General features: G+C 37.3%; 1 protein-coding gene across 9 annotated transcripts in view; it reads left to right on the forward strand.

Annotated features, from left to right (window-relative positions):
* Nucleotides 1-14442, forward strand: part of Rttn (rotatin) — a 177267-nt gene that overhangs the window by 115865 nt on the left and 46960 nt on the right. For 8 of the 9 annotated variants that reach the window (XM_039096615.2, XM_039096617.2, XM_039096616.2 and 5 more), the window contains 3 exons: nucleotides 1541-1730; nucleotides 3270-3361; nucleotides 9882-9975. In XM_039096615.2, coding sequence (XP_038952543.1) covers nucleotides 1541-1730; nucleotides 3270-3361; nucleotides 9882-9975 — 376 coding nt within the window. Of the gene's footprint in view, nucleotides 1-1540; nucleotides 1731-3269; nucleotides 3362-9881; nucleotides 9976-11383; nucleotides 11399-14442 lie in introns of all 9 variants that reach the window. The other variant, NM_001170436.2, reaches the window with a different exon arrangement.

The raw sequence follows: 14442 nt of genomic DNA on the forward strand, positions 1-14442 counted from the left end.
CACATTTTTTTTAATTCATTCCTCTGTAGAAGGGCATCTGGGTTCTTTCCAGCTTCTGCCTATTATAAATAAGGCTGTTATGAACATAGTGGAGCATGTTTCTTTCTTATATTTTGGAGTATCTTTTGACTTGACCGTCCTATAGGCCTGTGCGTCAGGAGTGCCGTAGACCTGTTTTCCTGTTTTCTTTCAGCCATTTATGGGAACAGAGTGTTCTGCTTTCAGGTGTATAGTCATTCTTGTCTACTGGCTTTCAGTTGTTCCTGTGGGCGTGTGTCCTGAGTCCACCAGGCAGGTCACATGGAGCAAAAAGTTGGTCTTACCTCTCATCTTGGGCCTGAAGTCGCTCCTCAGGGCTGTGTTTCAGCTCTCCGTTAGGGCAGCAATCAGAAGGGCCTGCCCCTTCTTCTCCGGGGTCCCTGTGTGCAGGGAGCCCTGATGGTGCTAGGCGTTTTCCTCTAGAGTCAGAAATGTGGGCAGAGAGTAGTCTCTTCTGGTTTCCCAGTGGTTTCTGCCCCTCTGAAGGTCTAGCTCTCCCTCCCATGGGATTTGGGTTCAGGGAGCTATTTGACCAGGTCCCTTCAGATCTGGGCACCGTCTTGTATATATATATTTTTTTGCAGCCTATCTCCATAAATATTCAACCTTTCCTCTTGTTGACCACCCACCAGAGGCAGTGGAAGAGAAAGTTATTAGGATATGAGAGTAGTGGATCTGTTTAGCAATAGTTCTTTGGGGGGTGAACTCAGTCTTCTTTTTCTTCGTCAGCAGTTCAGTCAAGTAACAAACACCAAATATGAGTCAGCAGCTAGAGTCCAGTCCTCTTGGCAGGCAGACAGCACACATGAACCAGCAGATGTAGTTCAATCCCAAAGAATATGCAAGGTTTGCCAACTGTCCTGAGGTGAGCCTGCAGAAGAGTCAAGAAGCCACAGTAACTTTATATAAAAGAACATTTTGTCACGTTTCTCTCAATGGCAGCATTAGCATCTCGGAGCTCAACATTGGCATGTAAGCCACCAATACTTGCATGTCATTAGTGAAGAATAGTGATACAGAGAGAGCAAAGCAGACCAATGCTTCTCCCCAGTCTTTGTGGGATCATATTTATACTCCTTCCTTATGTGTCCTTTCTTGTGTCCACTGTAGCAAACTATCCTTTCACTTATGTCTGCTTCAGGAAATCATTCTTTCACATGTCTGCTCCAGCAAGACATCCTTTCACCTGTGTCTGCTTCAGGGAAACATTCTTTCATATGTCAACTTTAGCAAGACATCCTTTTACCTGTGTGCCCCAGCAAATGATCGTTGTACATGATTGACTTTCCTAAGAAGCTAGAAGTTTCCACTTCAGAAATTTAAGAAGCAGAAACCAGTAAAGCAAAATACTTTTTGGTCTAGTCTAAACTGCCATACTAGAAGGATGATGGTAAGGCCTGGGGCACCTTTGCCATAATAGTGAGATGCAGTGGTTTTTGTTTTTGTTTTTTTTTTAAGAATGAGTTCCTAACTCAGTATGTCCTCTCTGTCTTCCCCACAGGGCCCCTGTGTCCATGATGAAGATTCTGGCCTGTCACTTTCAGGAAAACCTGCACTACAGGCCCTTTTGTATCACTGCCGTTTCTATGAACATTTGACTCACATGGTGAAACATTGTTACGTTGGAAGATATATGTTTGATTTTAATATTTCTGCTTTTACTGAAACTTCAGAATATAATGATTTAAATGGTAAGTATAATACCTTTATCATTATCATTATCATTATTATAAAATACAACTTCTGTTAAATGATATCGAGAAGCTAGGGAGATGACTAAGTGTTTAAAACACAAGTGGAAGGACTGAAGTTTGTATCTTCAGCATCCACACAGTGGTCTGGAATCCCCAGAGCAAGCTGTCTAGTCAGATTGACCCGTGTCACGTGAGAGATCCTCCTTTAATATACAAAGTGATAAGAGCGCCTATGGAAGACATGAAGTAAACTTCTGACCTCCACACTCAAGAGTACACATGTGAATATTTAAATAAGCATGCATACCGTCTACACATGGGAAAAAAAGCACATGCTCACTAAAGAACATTTGGAAAATAGTAAAAGATTCATCAGAAAAAACTATCTCTAGAGAATACCTCTGATATATTTCTTACCATCATTTTCCCTATGTGATGTTTTTTCATATGTTTTATGCACACTTTCTGTTTAGTTTCTGCTTCTCTAAACATTGCCTGAACATTATTCTGTGTTATAAGTTCTTCATAGAACCATGCTTGACATTTTCTTAATGCTTCATAAGTTATTTTCTGGCCTTCAGTAAAGTTTATACCTTTTTTTCTATGGTACAGTCTTAAGCATTTTTAAGACATCTTGTGTGTCCAAAGATGTACAGTCTTTCGGTTGTTTTCCCCTACCTTTCATATGAATGAGATCTTTTCTATGGCTTCTCGCTTATTTGGTAAAAGTCTTAAAAAAATCTATTTATTTTTGTATGTCATAAATTTATCAGAACATCTTACTGAAACCTTTTTATTTCTCATTTTCTAAGTTTTATATATTAATGCATAAATACTACTTAGATGTTATAAAGTGAAGATCCATTTAGCATAAACTGCTTTAATTTTGAAATTAATATTAAAATATAATGCTTTAGAATTAACATAACACAGAAAACGTTCAATAAAAAAATAAAAAAACCATTAGCCATATTAATTTATTCACTGTCTCATGAATATGTATGTGTATGTAATTATAAATAAGATTTATGTCTGTATGCAAATATATACATATATAATAAGCAGTAAACTGAAATGAAATTCCATTACTTTTAATTACTTAAATGTGAATTTATTTATAATTATTTAAATGTATATTCACATTTTTATTCCCATCTTAGGGGAGTTGAAAGTAGCACTTAATGAAGCTCTTGAACTTTATAAATAACTGTCTCTATTAGAAAAGTGAGTTAGTTGTTCAGATGTTTTGATTTTATGAGTCACTGTCGTTCCTAACATGGCTTTTGAGCCAATCTGCACTGATGCGTTCTGAGTGTTTGTTAGAAGTGTGCATTCATGGTTTCATTCTCATGTGGGCTATTAGAATCCCTAGGGCAGGTGCACTGGAGAAACTGCACCAACAATCTCTGAGCAATTCTCAAACACAGTGAAACATACCATTCTTTACTTTATGGTTCTTTCCTTAAGGAGTATGTATTCTGTTGATTGTCGGAGAACCTTGAGGAATGTCATATTAACTATTCTCTGTTGTCACAGGTTTAGATGACTCATTCAAGTTCTGGAGGGCCCCCTCTGGGACATCTACTCAGGATCATGAGCCAAGTTCTCTTTCTACCTCAGAAACAATGGTAATTGAAAAGAACACATAGTGTATCATTTTGAGCCACTAAATAAGTTTATATTTGCATACTAGTGATAAAATATTGGATACAAATTTAAGGTTAGGATTATAATGTCTTTTTGAAAGTACATTCTGAGAAGACTCTTGCTCTGCATTTACTCAAAATATTCTGTTTAATATGTTCAGTTATCCTCATATGGTAGACACCCTTTACTTTCCCACACAAGTGTGTCATTCTGAAGTTAAGTAACTATGGTAAACAGCAATGTAAGAGGCAAGATTGGAATTTCAACTGGTATTGCTGGCTACAGTCATAGCTACATACATTGTTTCAGTTGAGTCTTCAGCCGCTCTTTCCTACCTTTTCTGATTGAATCGAGAATAAAATCATGTTAATAATTAAAAGTCATTAATTGTCCTGAAATTTTGATTAAGGGCAAAGCAGAATGAGAAAGTGTACATATTCAGGTCATTCCAATGTGGTATTGATAACTTCAAACACGTTTCTAAATACCTGTATGAAAAACTTTTCTACAGTATGTGAAATTTGCGTGTATGTACATGTCGTCATTCTTGCATATGTGGCTTCTTCCTAGAAGCTGACGCCCATTTTCAGTTTTCTTAAGTATATCAAAAGCATTTCTTCTAATTAAAAACATAAATTTTTCAAGTGTACTCTATTAATAATTGTGTTGTAGAATCTATTAGGAAAGCAATATGTATATGTGATAGTAAAATATATAGACATTAATAATATTTACCTCCTATATTGTCCTTTTCCCTTTCTTCCCTTTATTGTTTCAAAAGAAAGGAGTTGTATTTAGTGCTAAACTAGACCTTTATGTGGAAAAATGGGATAATTACTCTGCTCCCACTAGATGTCATACTTTCCAAGCTTAAATGTAAAGACACTGTATCTTCAGTTCAGCAAGAGAAATGATATAATTAAATGCTAAGATGAATTATATTAGTTGGTTCACAGAAAAATCACTGGAGGAACAGCATCAATATATTCTTAAAATTTTCTCAAGTGAACCAGTTTCTAGAAGACTATTGAATAGCCACTCTAGTGAACCTTTAGTTCTGTGACTAAATGCCTGAGAAAATTACCCTCAGGTAGAGAAGATGTATTGAAATTCACAGTTTGAGAGCTTTGGGCCTGTGGTTATGTGACTTCATTGTTTCTAGGCCAGTCCTTAGTGAGGCAGAACATCATGCAGGGAAGCATGTGGTGGTGGAGCAGAGATGTTCATGGTATGCAGTGAGCAAAAGATAGTTACAGAGGAGGATCTGGGGTCAAATGCTCCCTTCAAAGTCACCCCAATCTACTTCCTGTAACAAGACTATAACTCTTAATGTTCCCATGAACCTACCAATAATTAAGTAAACTATGAAACTTTCAATGTGTTGATCCATTGTTGTATTCAGAGCCCTTAAGAAATAATTGCCTCTTAAAGGTCTTCTGAGGGGCTGTGTTACAGGGGGATGGGGGAGAACATTTAGCACAGGAGCATTGGGAGGAAATTAGGAAATCAATCTTAAGACAGGCCTAAACTGTTTAATTCTTTGTTTATTAGCAGTATCAAGTAAATAGTAATTTTTTGTGTTAGCTATTTTGTGTTATTCAATTTATATTTATCATATGTAGGAAGACTTGATACAGAAAGAACATTTTAATTTATATTTTTAGTGTATATTAACGTATGAACTTACAGCTTAAAGCACTAGATTTGCCAAGAATCTAATTACTATGATCCATATTAAAATAGAAATACTTTTGTCCTCATTAGTCTTGTATTAATGTTAAAAATATTCAGGCAAAAAAAACCAAACAAACAAAAACAAAAACAAACAAACAAAAAAACCAATATAAAAGGAAGAGAGGCTTGTTTTGCCTCACAGTTTGCGAGGTTTCAGTCCAGTCTCTGCCCTGTTGCTTTTGGCCTCTGATTGCACAATACATTACAGTGTATGTGTACATATGTGCAGTAGGTAATAGAGGAAGCCTGTTCATCTCATGACATCTTAGACACTGAGAAAGATGCAGAAAGGAGCCATGATTCTCATATATTCTACCAGGGTACGTCCAGTAGTCTAATGTTCTCCAGCAAGCTCCACCACTAAAGATTCCCCTATCCCTTCCCTGTAGCACTGTGGACTGAGGACCAACCTTCAGTACATGGGCCCAAAGGGACATTTAATATCTAAATTAGAGTGATCTCTGTGAACATAACAGCCCTTAACTTCTTCACAGTTAGTTGTTACAGAGTGAGATGAATGGCAGGATGGCTCAGAGACTACCAGCGTTCACTGTGCAAGTTTAATGACCTCAGCTTTGATCCCTGGTTCTATTTCACAGTCGAAGGAGAAAACCAACTCTCAAGGGCTGTCCTCTGATCTCCACATAGGTGCCATGGCGTGTGCATGCCCACACTCATACACCCCCCACCACACACACACACATACACACACACATACACACACACACACACACACACACACATTGCTAGTAATAAAAGATAATATACAAAAATGTGCTACTGAAGAAGTATTTGAAGTTTAAAAAGGATTATATTATATTATATAAAAATATTAATAATAATAAAATTACTTTATTAGGTTTGTGTAACACTTTCATACATGCATATAATGCTTTTTGATGCTCTCACCTCTTGGCCTCTCTTATCTACCTCATATCCTAATCAATCTTCCTTCCTACCAATCCCTTTCCCAGAATCATGACTTTTGGTTTCATTTCATGACTCTTATAATTTAATCAGGGCCAACTGTGGTTTTAATTATGGGGTCACCAGTGGGCATTTAACTGAAGGCAGTGACTCTCATCTTCTTAAGTCTTTCAATAGCAAGCAGTTGAATAGTGAACGTTGAGATCCCCAAGTACTTCCTTCATCCATGCCTGACTGTTGATGGTCTCACTCTTGGGCAGACCCCTGCACACATCTGTTATCTGCTGTCAGTTGGTTATTCTAATGGCTGTATCTTCCCTAGATGATATTGTTTGCAGCCTTCTCCCTCTCTTCCAACTCCTGCATTCTATACTAAGACATCTTCACCAAAAATTATTTTTAAAATATAGCCCATTCAAATCATTTACCTTTTTTTCAGATGTTGATAGTTTCTCGGGACTTCTACAGTCAGCTTGTGTGTTGTTGTTGCTGTTCTTAGTACTACTCTTACTATTTCATTTCTCCTTTTGGGAGAAGGTAGAGTCCAAACTGAAATACTGGAATTTTGTTTTTAATTCATTCTAAGTTCTGTAGTTGTTCTTATTCTGTTTTTCTTAACCATGGCTAACATGATATGCATCTTTGCCCTAAAGAGACAAGTCAAAGAATTCATTTACTACTCATTACCACTGTATGCAAAGACAGTTGTACTTAGATCAACTAATACTTTCTCTAATGGCTAGAATTGGCTAGTAATCTAGAACTCAGAAGTTATAAACTGAGGTAACAAGGCGAGGGAATGTAAATCTTGGGGGCCCATCTGGCTCTTTACATCTGTTTTTGTTTATCTCTCAGAGTTGAGAAAAAATAAGGTCTGCTTATTGGTTGGCTTTTCCATTTTTGTCTTTTCTAAGTCTGGGACCCTCTTTGATTTGGATCCCGAATAAGTGTTGCCACTGGGCCTGTCCAGCCTGCGCTGTCAGAGCCACTTTAAGGATGCAGCAGTGCCGTCTAATGAATTCAGTCTTTTGTTTGTTTGTTTGTTTGTTTGTTTGTTTTCATGCATTGTAAGGGTTGAGCTTGTATACTGTGTATAGTATAAGCAGTGTCCTGGGCAAGAAAAAAATTTAAGCAATCCCTTGTCTTGAACAGGACCAGAATAGGTCTTTTCTATGTGAATCAAAACTGTGCAGCAGTTAAATATTTAGTTGCCAAAACACTTATTATTTGAACTCCTAGTGAAAAGGTACAGATCTTTATATCAGCATTGATTATTAAATATAACTAATTCTTTTACATGTGTCTTCCAAATATTTTTTTCATGGAAGTGGAGAAGTTTAGTTTAATATATGTTTGGTTTTGCTCATTAAGAAGGAGTATACCGTTATGTTAAATCGAAAAGAACGCATGTAAAGATCAGTGGAAATATAGATCACCTATACTCAATTTTTGAGGCATATTACCAGGCAAAGAACCCCTGACTCCTCAAGTATATGAGACAAATTTTAATATAATTAATAGATTGTTTTCACAAGCATCTTCTTTAAGCTTGGGCTTTTTAATCCTGTCTCCTTTACTTTTTTTTTTTTTTTAAACAGCCAGAGGAGTTTTTTGATAGGAGACAGATGTATTTATTATTCAGCTCTGCCTAGGTTGTGATATTAGTCATGGTGTTTGATTACTCTTTCCTAGAACCATAAAAATCATCTTGATTGCTTTGACATGAATATTTTTTACATGCCTCCCAATTGTCATCTGGACAAGTATATTTGTAAAATAAGCAACAGTTAGATTATTTTGCTATTATCTGAATTTAATACAAGAGATTTAGTGCTTGTCTGTGAGTGATTTATTTAGAAGAAACATTCATTCAGATAGATATTTTATGCTTAAGCTCGGTGTTTTTGACTTTAGAATTTTCTCACTTACTAGAACCAAAATCATATTTACCTAAGGTGGGAAATAATGTCTTCTGTTCAAATGGAGATTTGTTAAGTATATTTAGATTTAATCGCTGTGGATTTTTTCATATTCTCTTTACTCTCAGAAACTACAAATGAAGACAGTCTTAGTGTTTGCTTTCATGATATCACTTTAAGTCAAAAGTACAATATGCTAAAAGTAAGCACAGCCAGTGTACAGATGTGACCTTGTAGCACTGTGACAGCAATAATGCTAGTTTATCAGTTCTGGTGATGTCCCATATCATGTGCACACACTGACACAGGGTCTCCCCCTGTGTAGATTCTTTGTGCCTTTTCACAGAGAAAGAAATATCTTACCTTCCCAGGGAGGGATTTTTCACATAAGAAGTGCCAAACACAATAGCCTGAGTGCATTCAATTTTTGAGGGTCACAGCCTCATCTACAAACCTCTAGGTATTTTGTGTTTTGCTTTCTACAGCAATTCTATCAGGTTTGATGTTTTAAAAAATGTTGTATTCTGAAACATGGTGTCAGCATTTTGACAGCCTTTTTTTTTTCTTTTTCAAAGTTTTTTTTCTTATATGAGGTAAAATAAAGAAAAATCTTTTAATACTTCACTGATTGTTTTTGTTTAAATTCAATATCTGCAAGCTTTTCCCCCCACTTTATGTGTAGGCTTTTATGTTTGTTCATTTGTTTGTTTTTTGCTTGTATACATCTGTTCATCACATGTTTGTCTGGTATCTGTAGACCTTAGAATAGGGCATCAGGTCTCCTGGGAATGGTTGTGATGCAGAGGTTGTGAGCAGCCAAATGGGTACTGAAGATTGGACGTGGGTCCTCTGGAAGAACAGCAAGTGCTTTTACATTCTGTGTTATCCATGTCTCCAACACTTACAGTGATTATTATAGGCATTATTAAAACTTAATTGTGCAATTTGAAACATCAGAAACAAACTAAACAAACATGGGTGTTGGAGAGTTGGCTGAGCAGTTAATAGCATTTATTGATTTTTCAAACGATTGAGGTTCAGTGTATTCCAGTTCCAGGGGCCACCTTCTGTTCTCCATGTACACTAGGCACATAGGTGGTAAACATTCATACGTGGTGGCAAACCACTCATATAGCTAACATGTATATCTAATGTAAAAATCTCAAAACCAATAAATTTTTTATGAATAAGTATGTATCTTAAACACTCTGTCATTTGGGCAATGAGAGCTGTAGATTGCTTATGAAAGGAAAGGTATTGGCATTGTACACCCAAGAGCAAGTTCTGAGCATGATTCTTCAGTGGGACAGGCCAAGGAATAAGAGACTAAGACAGGAGATAGAGCGTGAGGAAAGAGAAGGAAACAAGGAAGAGGGGCAGCGATATTTGTTCCACTTGACAAAGGACTGCCATGTTAAGATGAGGTGCTTGGTTTTAATTGGGCATGTTATTTAGGTGAGACAAAGGAGGTGTTTGACTTCAGTACTTTAATGGTTGGACTTTGGTAGTCAACCTCAGGAGGGGTAAGTGACCAAGCAAGCGAATAGATTTGGTGGCTAGCTTTAGGTATGTAATCTAGTGGTTTGTAGCAAGGCAAGGGGATGGGAGAGAAAAGTAGGGCTGCCAGAGTCATGCTCGCCATCCTCGAACTGACCAGAGTCCAGTTTATATCAGAAACTTAAATCCTACTTGGGCTTCTGATCAAAACTTGGCTCTTTTGAGTTACTGATTTATGGACATTATAGCAGTTCCTATAAGAGGTCAGAGAAAATGTCAGTGTTGGAAGACTAACTCAAGATTTAAAGTATTTTATAGTTATGTTAGCTGGCAAAATTAATTTAAAACTGGCTTCCTTAATAGTCTGTATACCTGCTGTTTGTTTCCATGTTACAACATTAATGAGAACCTACCTGGTTCACAGGTGGCGGCTTCGGTGGTCAGTGCTGAGATTCAGCCCCTGCTGCCATCAACACTTCTTCCTGAACCAGCAGCCCTTGACCAGTTTGTGACACAAGGTATTCTTTTTTGTATATAAAGGTTTTTATTTATTTATTCTTTTAGTTTTCCCTTTCCCTGTCTCTGTCTCTCTTTCTCTCTTCCCCTCTTTATCTTCCCTCCTTCTCTCCCTCCCTCCCTCCCTGTGGTCTGTGGTATGTGGTATGTCCAGGGGTTGATATTACAAGCCTTTCCCAATCATCCTCCCTTTAATTTTTTAGCAGCACAGAAAATTGTAAAACTAAGATTTCCAAAGGATTATTACTTCTGGATAAAAACAGTATGACTAGCATTTACTTCCTCATGAATGTTTCATAGAAAACTTCTAAATATTCTAAACATGGACAGGTGTTCTTCCCTTGTGCGTCCTATACTAGCTACATACTTCCCTTGTATGTCCTATACTAGCTACATACTTCCCTTGTACCATGTCTGTTTGAGCTCCATGCTTTAAGGTTTTTGAGCATCTTTCATTTTTCTCTTTAAGGAGCATTGGGCACAATTTTCTTTCATTGGAGATAGCCAAACACTGCTATGATGATGATGCATTCTATAATCAGGGAATACTCCGTACAGAGTGTTTCTCTGAATAACCCACAGTGCAAAGGTCTTGCTTATACTTTATAAGTTCTTTCAGAATTTTTAGTTTTGTATTTATTTTGAGCATATTCATTCCATTCTCTCAATTCTTTCCAGATCTCCCCCCTCGTTCTCATCCCCCAACCTTTGTGTTCCTTTATATTGTTTCGATAGGGTCTCATTGTGTAGCTCTGGCTATTTTGAACTTCCTTTGTAGACCTGGCTGCCCTGGAACTCATAGAGGTCTATCTGCCTATCTCTGCTTCTCAAGTGCTGGGATTAAAGGCATTTACCCCCATAGAACTTTAAAAGATGAAATATGCTGTTCAAACATTTCTTTTGTATTTGTTATCTTCACTGAGCATGCTTAGCTCATCAGAAACTACAATCTTAGAGAAAATTGTCACTTTTTCAGCAGCTAGCAGTTGCCATTTGCTCAAAGACTGAGGTGAGATTATATGCCCAGCTCCCCTCTCCATTCCATTTTTTTGAGATGAGGTTTCTTACTGAATTTGGAGCTCACTGGCTGTTAATTCCCAGGACTAGGATCTCAGATGTTTGTTGCCATACCCAGCTTTTCATGGGTGATGAGCATCTGAACTCTCAAGATAGAGCAAGTACGTTACCCGTTGCTCTCTCCCCTGAGCCCACTTAAGTTATTTTCTTTTAGGAAGATATTTTGCTTTAATAAAAGATGGAAAGGGAGGTAAAAGTATGAGAGGCTAGAGAGACAGATGGCTCAGCAGATAAGAGTGCTGCTGCTCTTGCAGAGGTACCAAGTTAGTTTCTCAACTCCCATGCTGAGCTGCCAATTGATAACTGCAGTCACTGCTTCAGGGGACCTCACAGGGCACCTGCACTCAGGTGTACCCCCACATTTAATACTTTAAAAAATAAATAATTTAAATCATTCTTTTTTTTGCGTTTTTTTCCATCTTTATTAACTTGAGTTTTCCTTATTTACATTTCTATTGTTATTCCCATTCCTGGTTTCACAGCCAACATCCCCCTAGCCCCTCTCCCTCCCCTCCTATATTGGTGTTCCCCTCCCCATCCTCCCTCCATTACCACCCTCCCCCCAACAATCACATTCACTGGGGGTTCAGTCTTGGCAGGACCAAGGGCTTCCCCTTCCACTGGTGCTCTTACTAGGCTACTCATTGCTACCTATGAGGTCAGAGTCCAGGGTCAGTCCATGTATAGTCTTTGGATAGTGGCTTAGTCCCTGGAAGCTCTGGTTGCTTGGCATTGTTGTTCATATGGGGTCTCGAGCCCCTTCAAGCTCTTTCAGCCCTTTCTCTGATTCTTTCAACGGGGGTCCCATTCTCAGTTCAGTGGTTTGCTGCTGGCATTCGCCTATGTATTTGCTGTATTCTGGCTGTGTCTCTCAGGAGCGATCTACATCCGGCTCCTGTCGGCCTGCACTTCTTTGCTTCATCCATCTTGTCTAATTGGGTGGCTGTATATGTATGGGCCACATGTGGGGCAGGCTCTGAATGGGTGTTCCTTCATTCTCTGTTTTAATCTTTGCCTCCCTATTCTCTCCCAAGGGTATTCTTGTTCCCCTTTTAAAGAAGGAGTGAAGTGTTCGCATTTTGGTCATCCTTCTTGAGTTTCATGTGTCTGTGCATCTAGGGTAATTCAAGCATTTGGGCTAATAGCCACTTAAATAAATCATTCTTTAGGGAAGTTGTTTAGCCGGACCCCTGGGAGCTTCCCGACACTGAGCCACCAACCAGGCAGCACACAGGAACTGTTGAGAGGCCCCTGACACATAGAGAACAGAGAACTGCCTGGTCTGGCTTCAGTGGGAGAAGATGCACTTAACCCTGGAGAGAGCTGAGGGCTCAGGGAGAGGGGCTGTCTGGTGCGGAGGGAGCATCCTCTCAGAGATGGGGAAGGAAGAACGGGGTGAACTGTTGGGGGTCAGTGTCTGGATTGTAAATAAATAAATAAACAACAACAACAATAATAATAAGTCTGATCGCCACATGGCTCCTTACTTAGTATTTCAGTAAATAACCACTGCATATGACTCCACATTTTAATCCTCTTTTGGGAAGCACTTAATAGTACGTGACTTGGATGTGAAGAAATTGTAGTTAACATGTATTCTATAAGGATGTGCAGTCATTTGAAACAAAATCTATTGGTGTTTTTGTTTTTAGAAATCCACACAAGCAACCTGAAATATATTTTTATTTATTTTCCTGCAGATAAGGACTGAACCTAGGGCCATTTTCATGCTATACCCACACAGAAAAATTTTTATATCAATTCTCCATCCCTGCAGTGCACTTTTATAAATCCAGTATGTTTTACTTTTTGTCTTTGGACCACAACCAACTCTACTTTAAGTTGTATTTATATTGGAGTTTACAACTCATCTTTGAATCCTAGAGAATATGTTGGCCTTATTTGTTAGCACTAAATTTCTGACCTAAAAGAAATAATACTTCCTAAAGGAAGTTAAATGTGAACACTGATGTACAGAAGATATTCTTACAAAAAAGTTTGCTTCATTGAATTTTCATTACTGTATTATAATAATTTCACAAACAGGTTTCCACCTTGGTAATTTATGTTAGTTAATAAAAAAGATTTAATTATAAAAAATACTTAATTCAACCTCTATGTTGTATGCTTACAAATCTTTAAACAATTTTATTAAATAGTAAAAAAGTCACAAGGATTGAAGTTAGGTTTGGCTGCAACCTAGGCCTGCTGAGCCATCTTACCTGCAATAATTATAGAAGAAAAACCACAATTATTATTAATAATTTAACTTTAAAATTCAGCCCACAAAATAGATGTGAACAAACATTTAAAAATACATTATTTTTAGATAGCATAGCTAATATCAAAAATATGTAAAATGTTAATTTCTATAAGTTAATCTATAAATTAGTGTCCAGTCAAAATAACATCAGATTTCTTTGTAGTAGGAAAATTGTATTCACCCTTAAAACAAAACAAAATGAAGAATGAGTATACAGAAGTAGCCAGGAAAATGCTACTTGGATATAATAACTGATTAAAAAATAATATTGAATCTTTTTTATTACCAGCAATGAAAAATAAATAGAAGTGAGAATGTATCCATAATGATTAAAGTGTCACCTCAGGTCTCTGGATAAGCCGTAGGTCTTTTGATAGATAATAATGAAAACTGGCCAGCCATTTGACACAAGAGCACATCTTACGCAGAATCATCTGGGCTCCAAAGTAAAAAGTGAAATTAATGAATACTAGAAGGACACATGGATGGATGCTTATAAAACCACATTGAAGACTCTAATCTCATGTCAGAGTCAAAATTCAATAAGAAGGACACATTTACATTTAACTAACAACAATAAAAACGACTTATGAAGCAGAAAAGATCATAAAGTGAAGAGATTGCTTGACAAAGTAGCATAACTATGTGGAACATTGCTTACAGGAAATGCTGTCTAAGCATTTAGCACACTTAATTCTTAAGAAGGAATAGGACTGACAACTTGTAAAAGTGAGCAGGGACATGAGACAAACAGGCACAAACGACATGAGGAACCCATATTATCAGATGCATACAAATTAGTGCTACACCATGACCCTCGTTCTTAGCTATTAAATTAAATTGCCAGCTATTAAAAAGCACTGGCAGTGCATCCTCTTGGCAAGACTATGGAAAACAACACTTTTATAAATTGTAAGAGGGAATGCAATTAGTGTAACATTTTTGGAAGGGAACTTGGCAATATCTAATGACTCTATAAATGCATTTATCTTACAGATAGCAATTTTCATATAACTCATCCCTAAAAGCATAAAAGTATACATGCACATGATTATTTAATGAAATATTTGCAATTAGGAAATATATCACATACCCAGATTCCCATAAGCAGGAGGGTGTTTACAAGTAA

The sequence above is a fragment of the Rattus norvegicus genome, chromosome 18 (assembly GCF_036323735.1).
Source record: "Rattus norvegicus strain BN/NHsdMcwi chromosome 18, GRCr8, whole genome shotgun sequence".
Classification (NCBI taxonomy): Eukaryota; Metazoa; Chordata; class Mammalia; order Rodentia; family Muridae; genus Rattus; species Rattus norvegicus.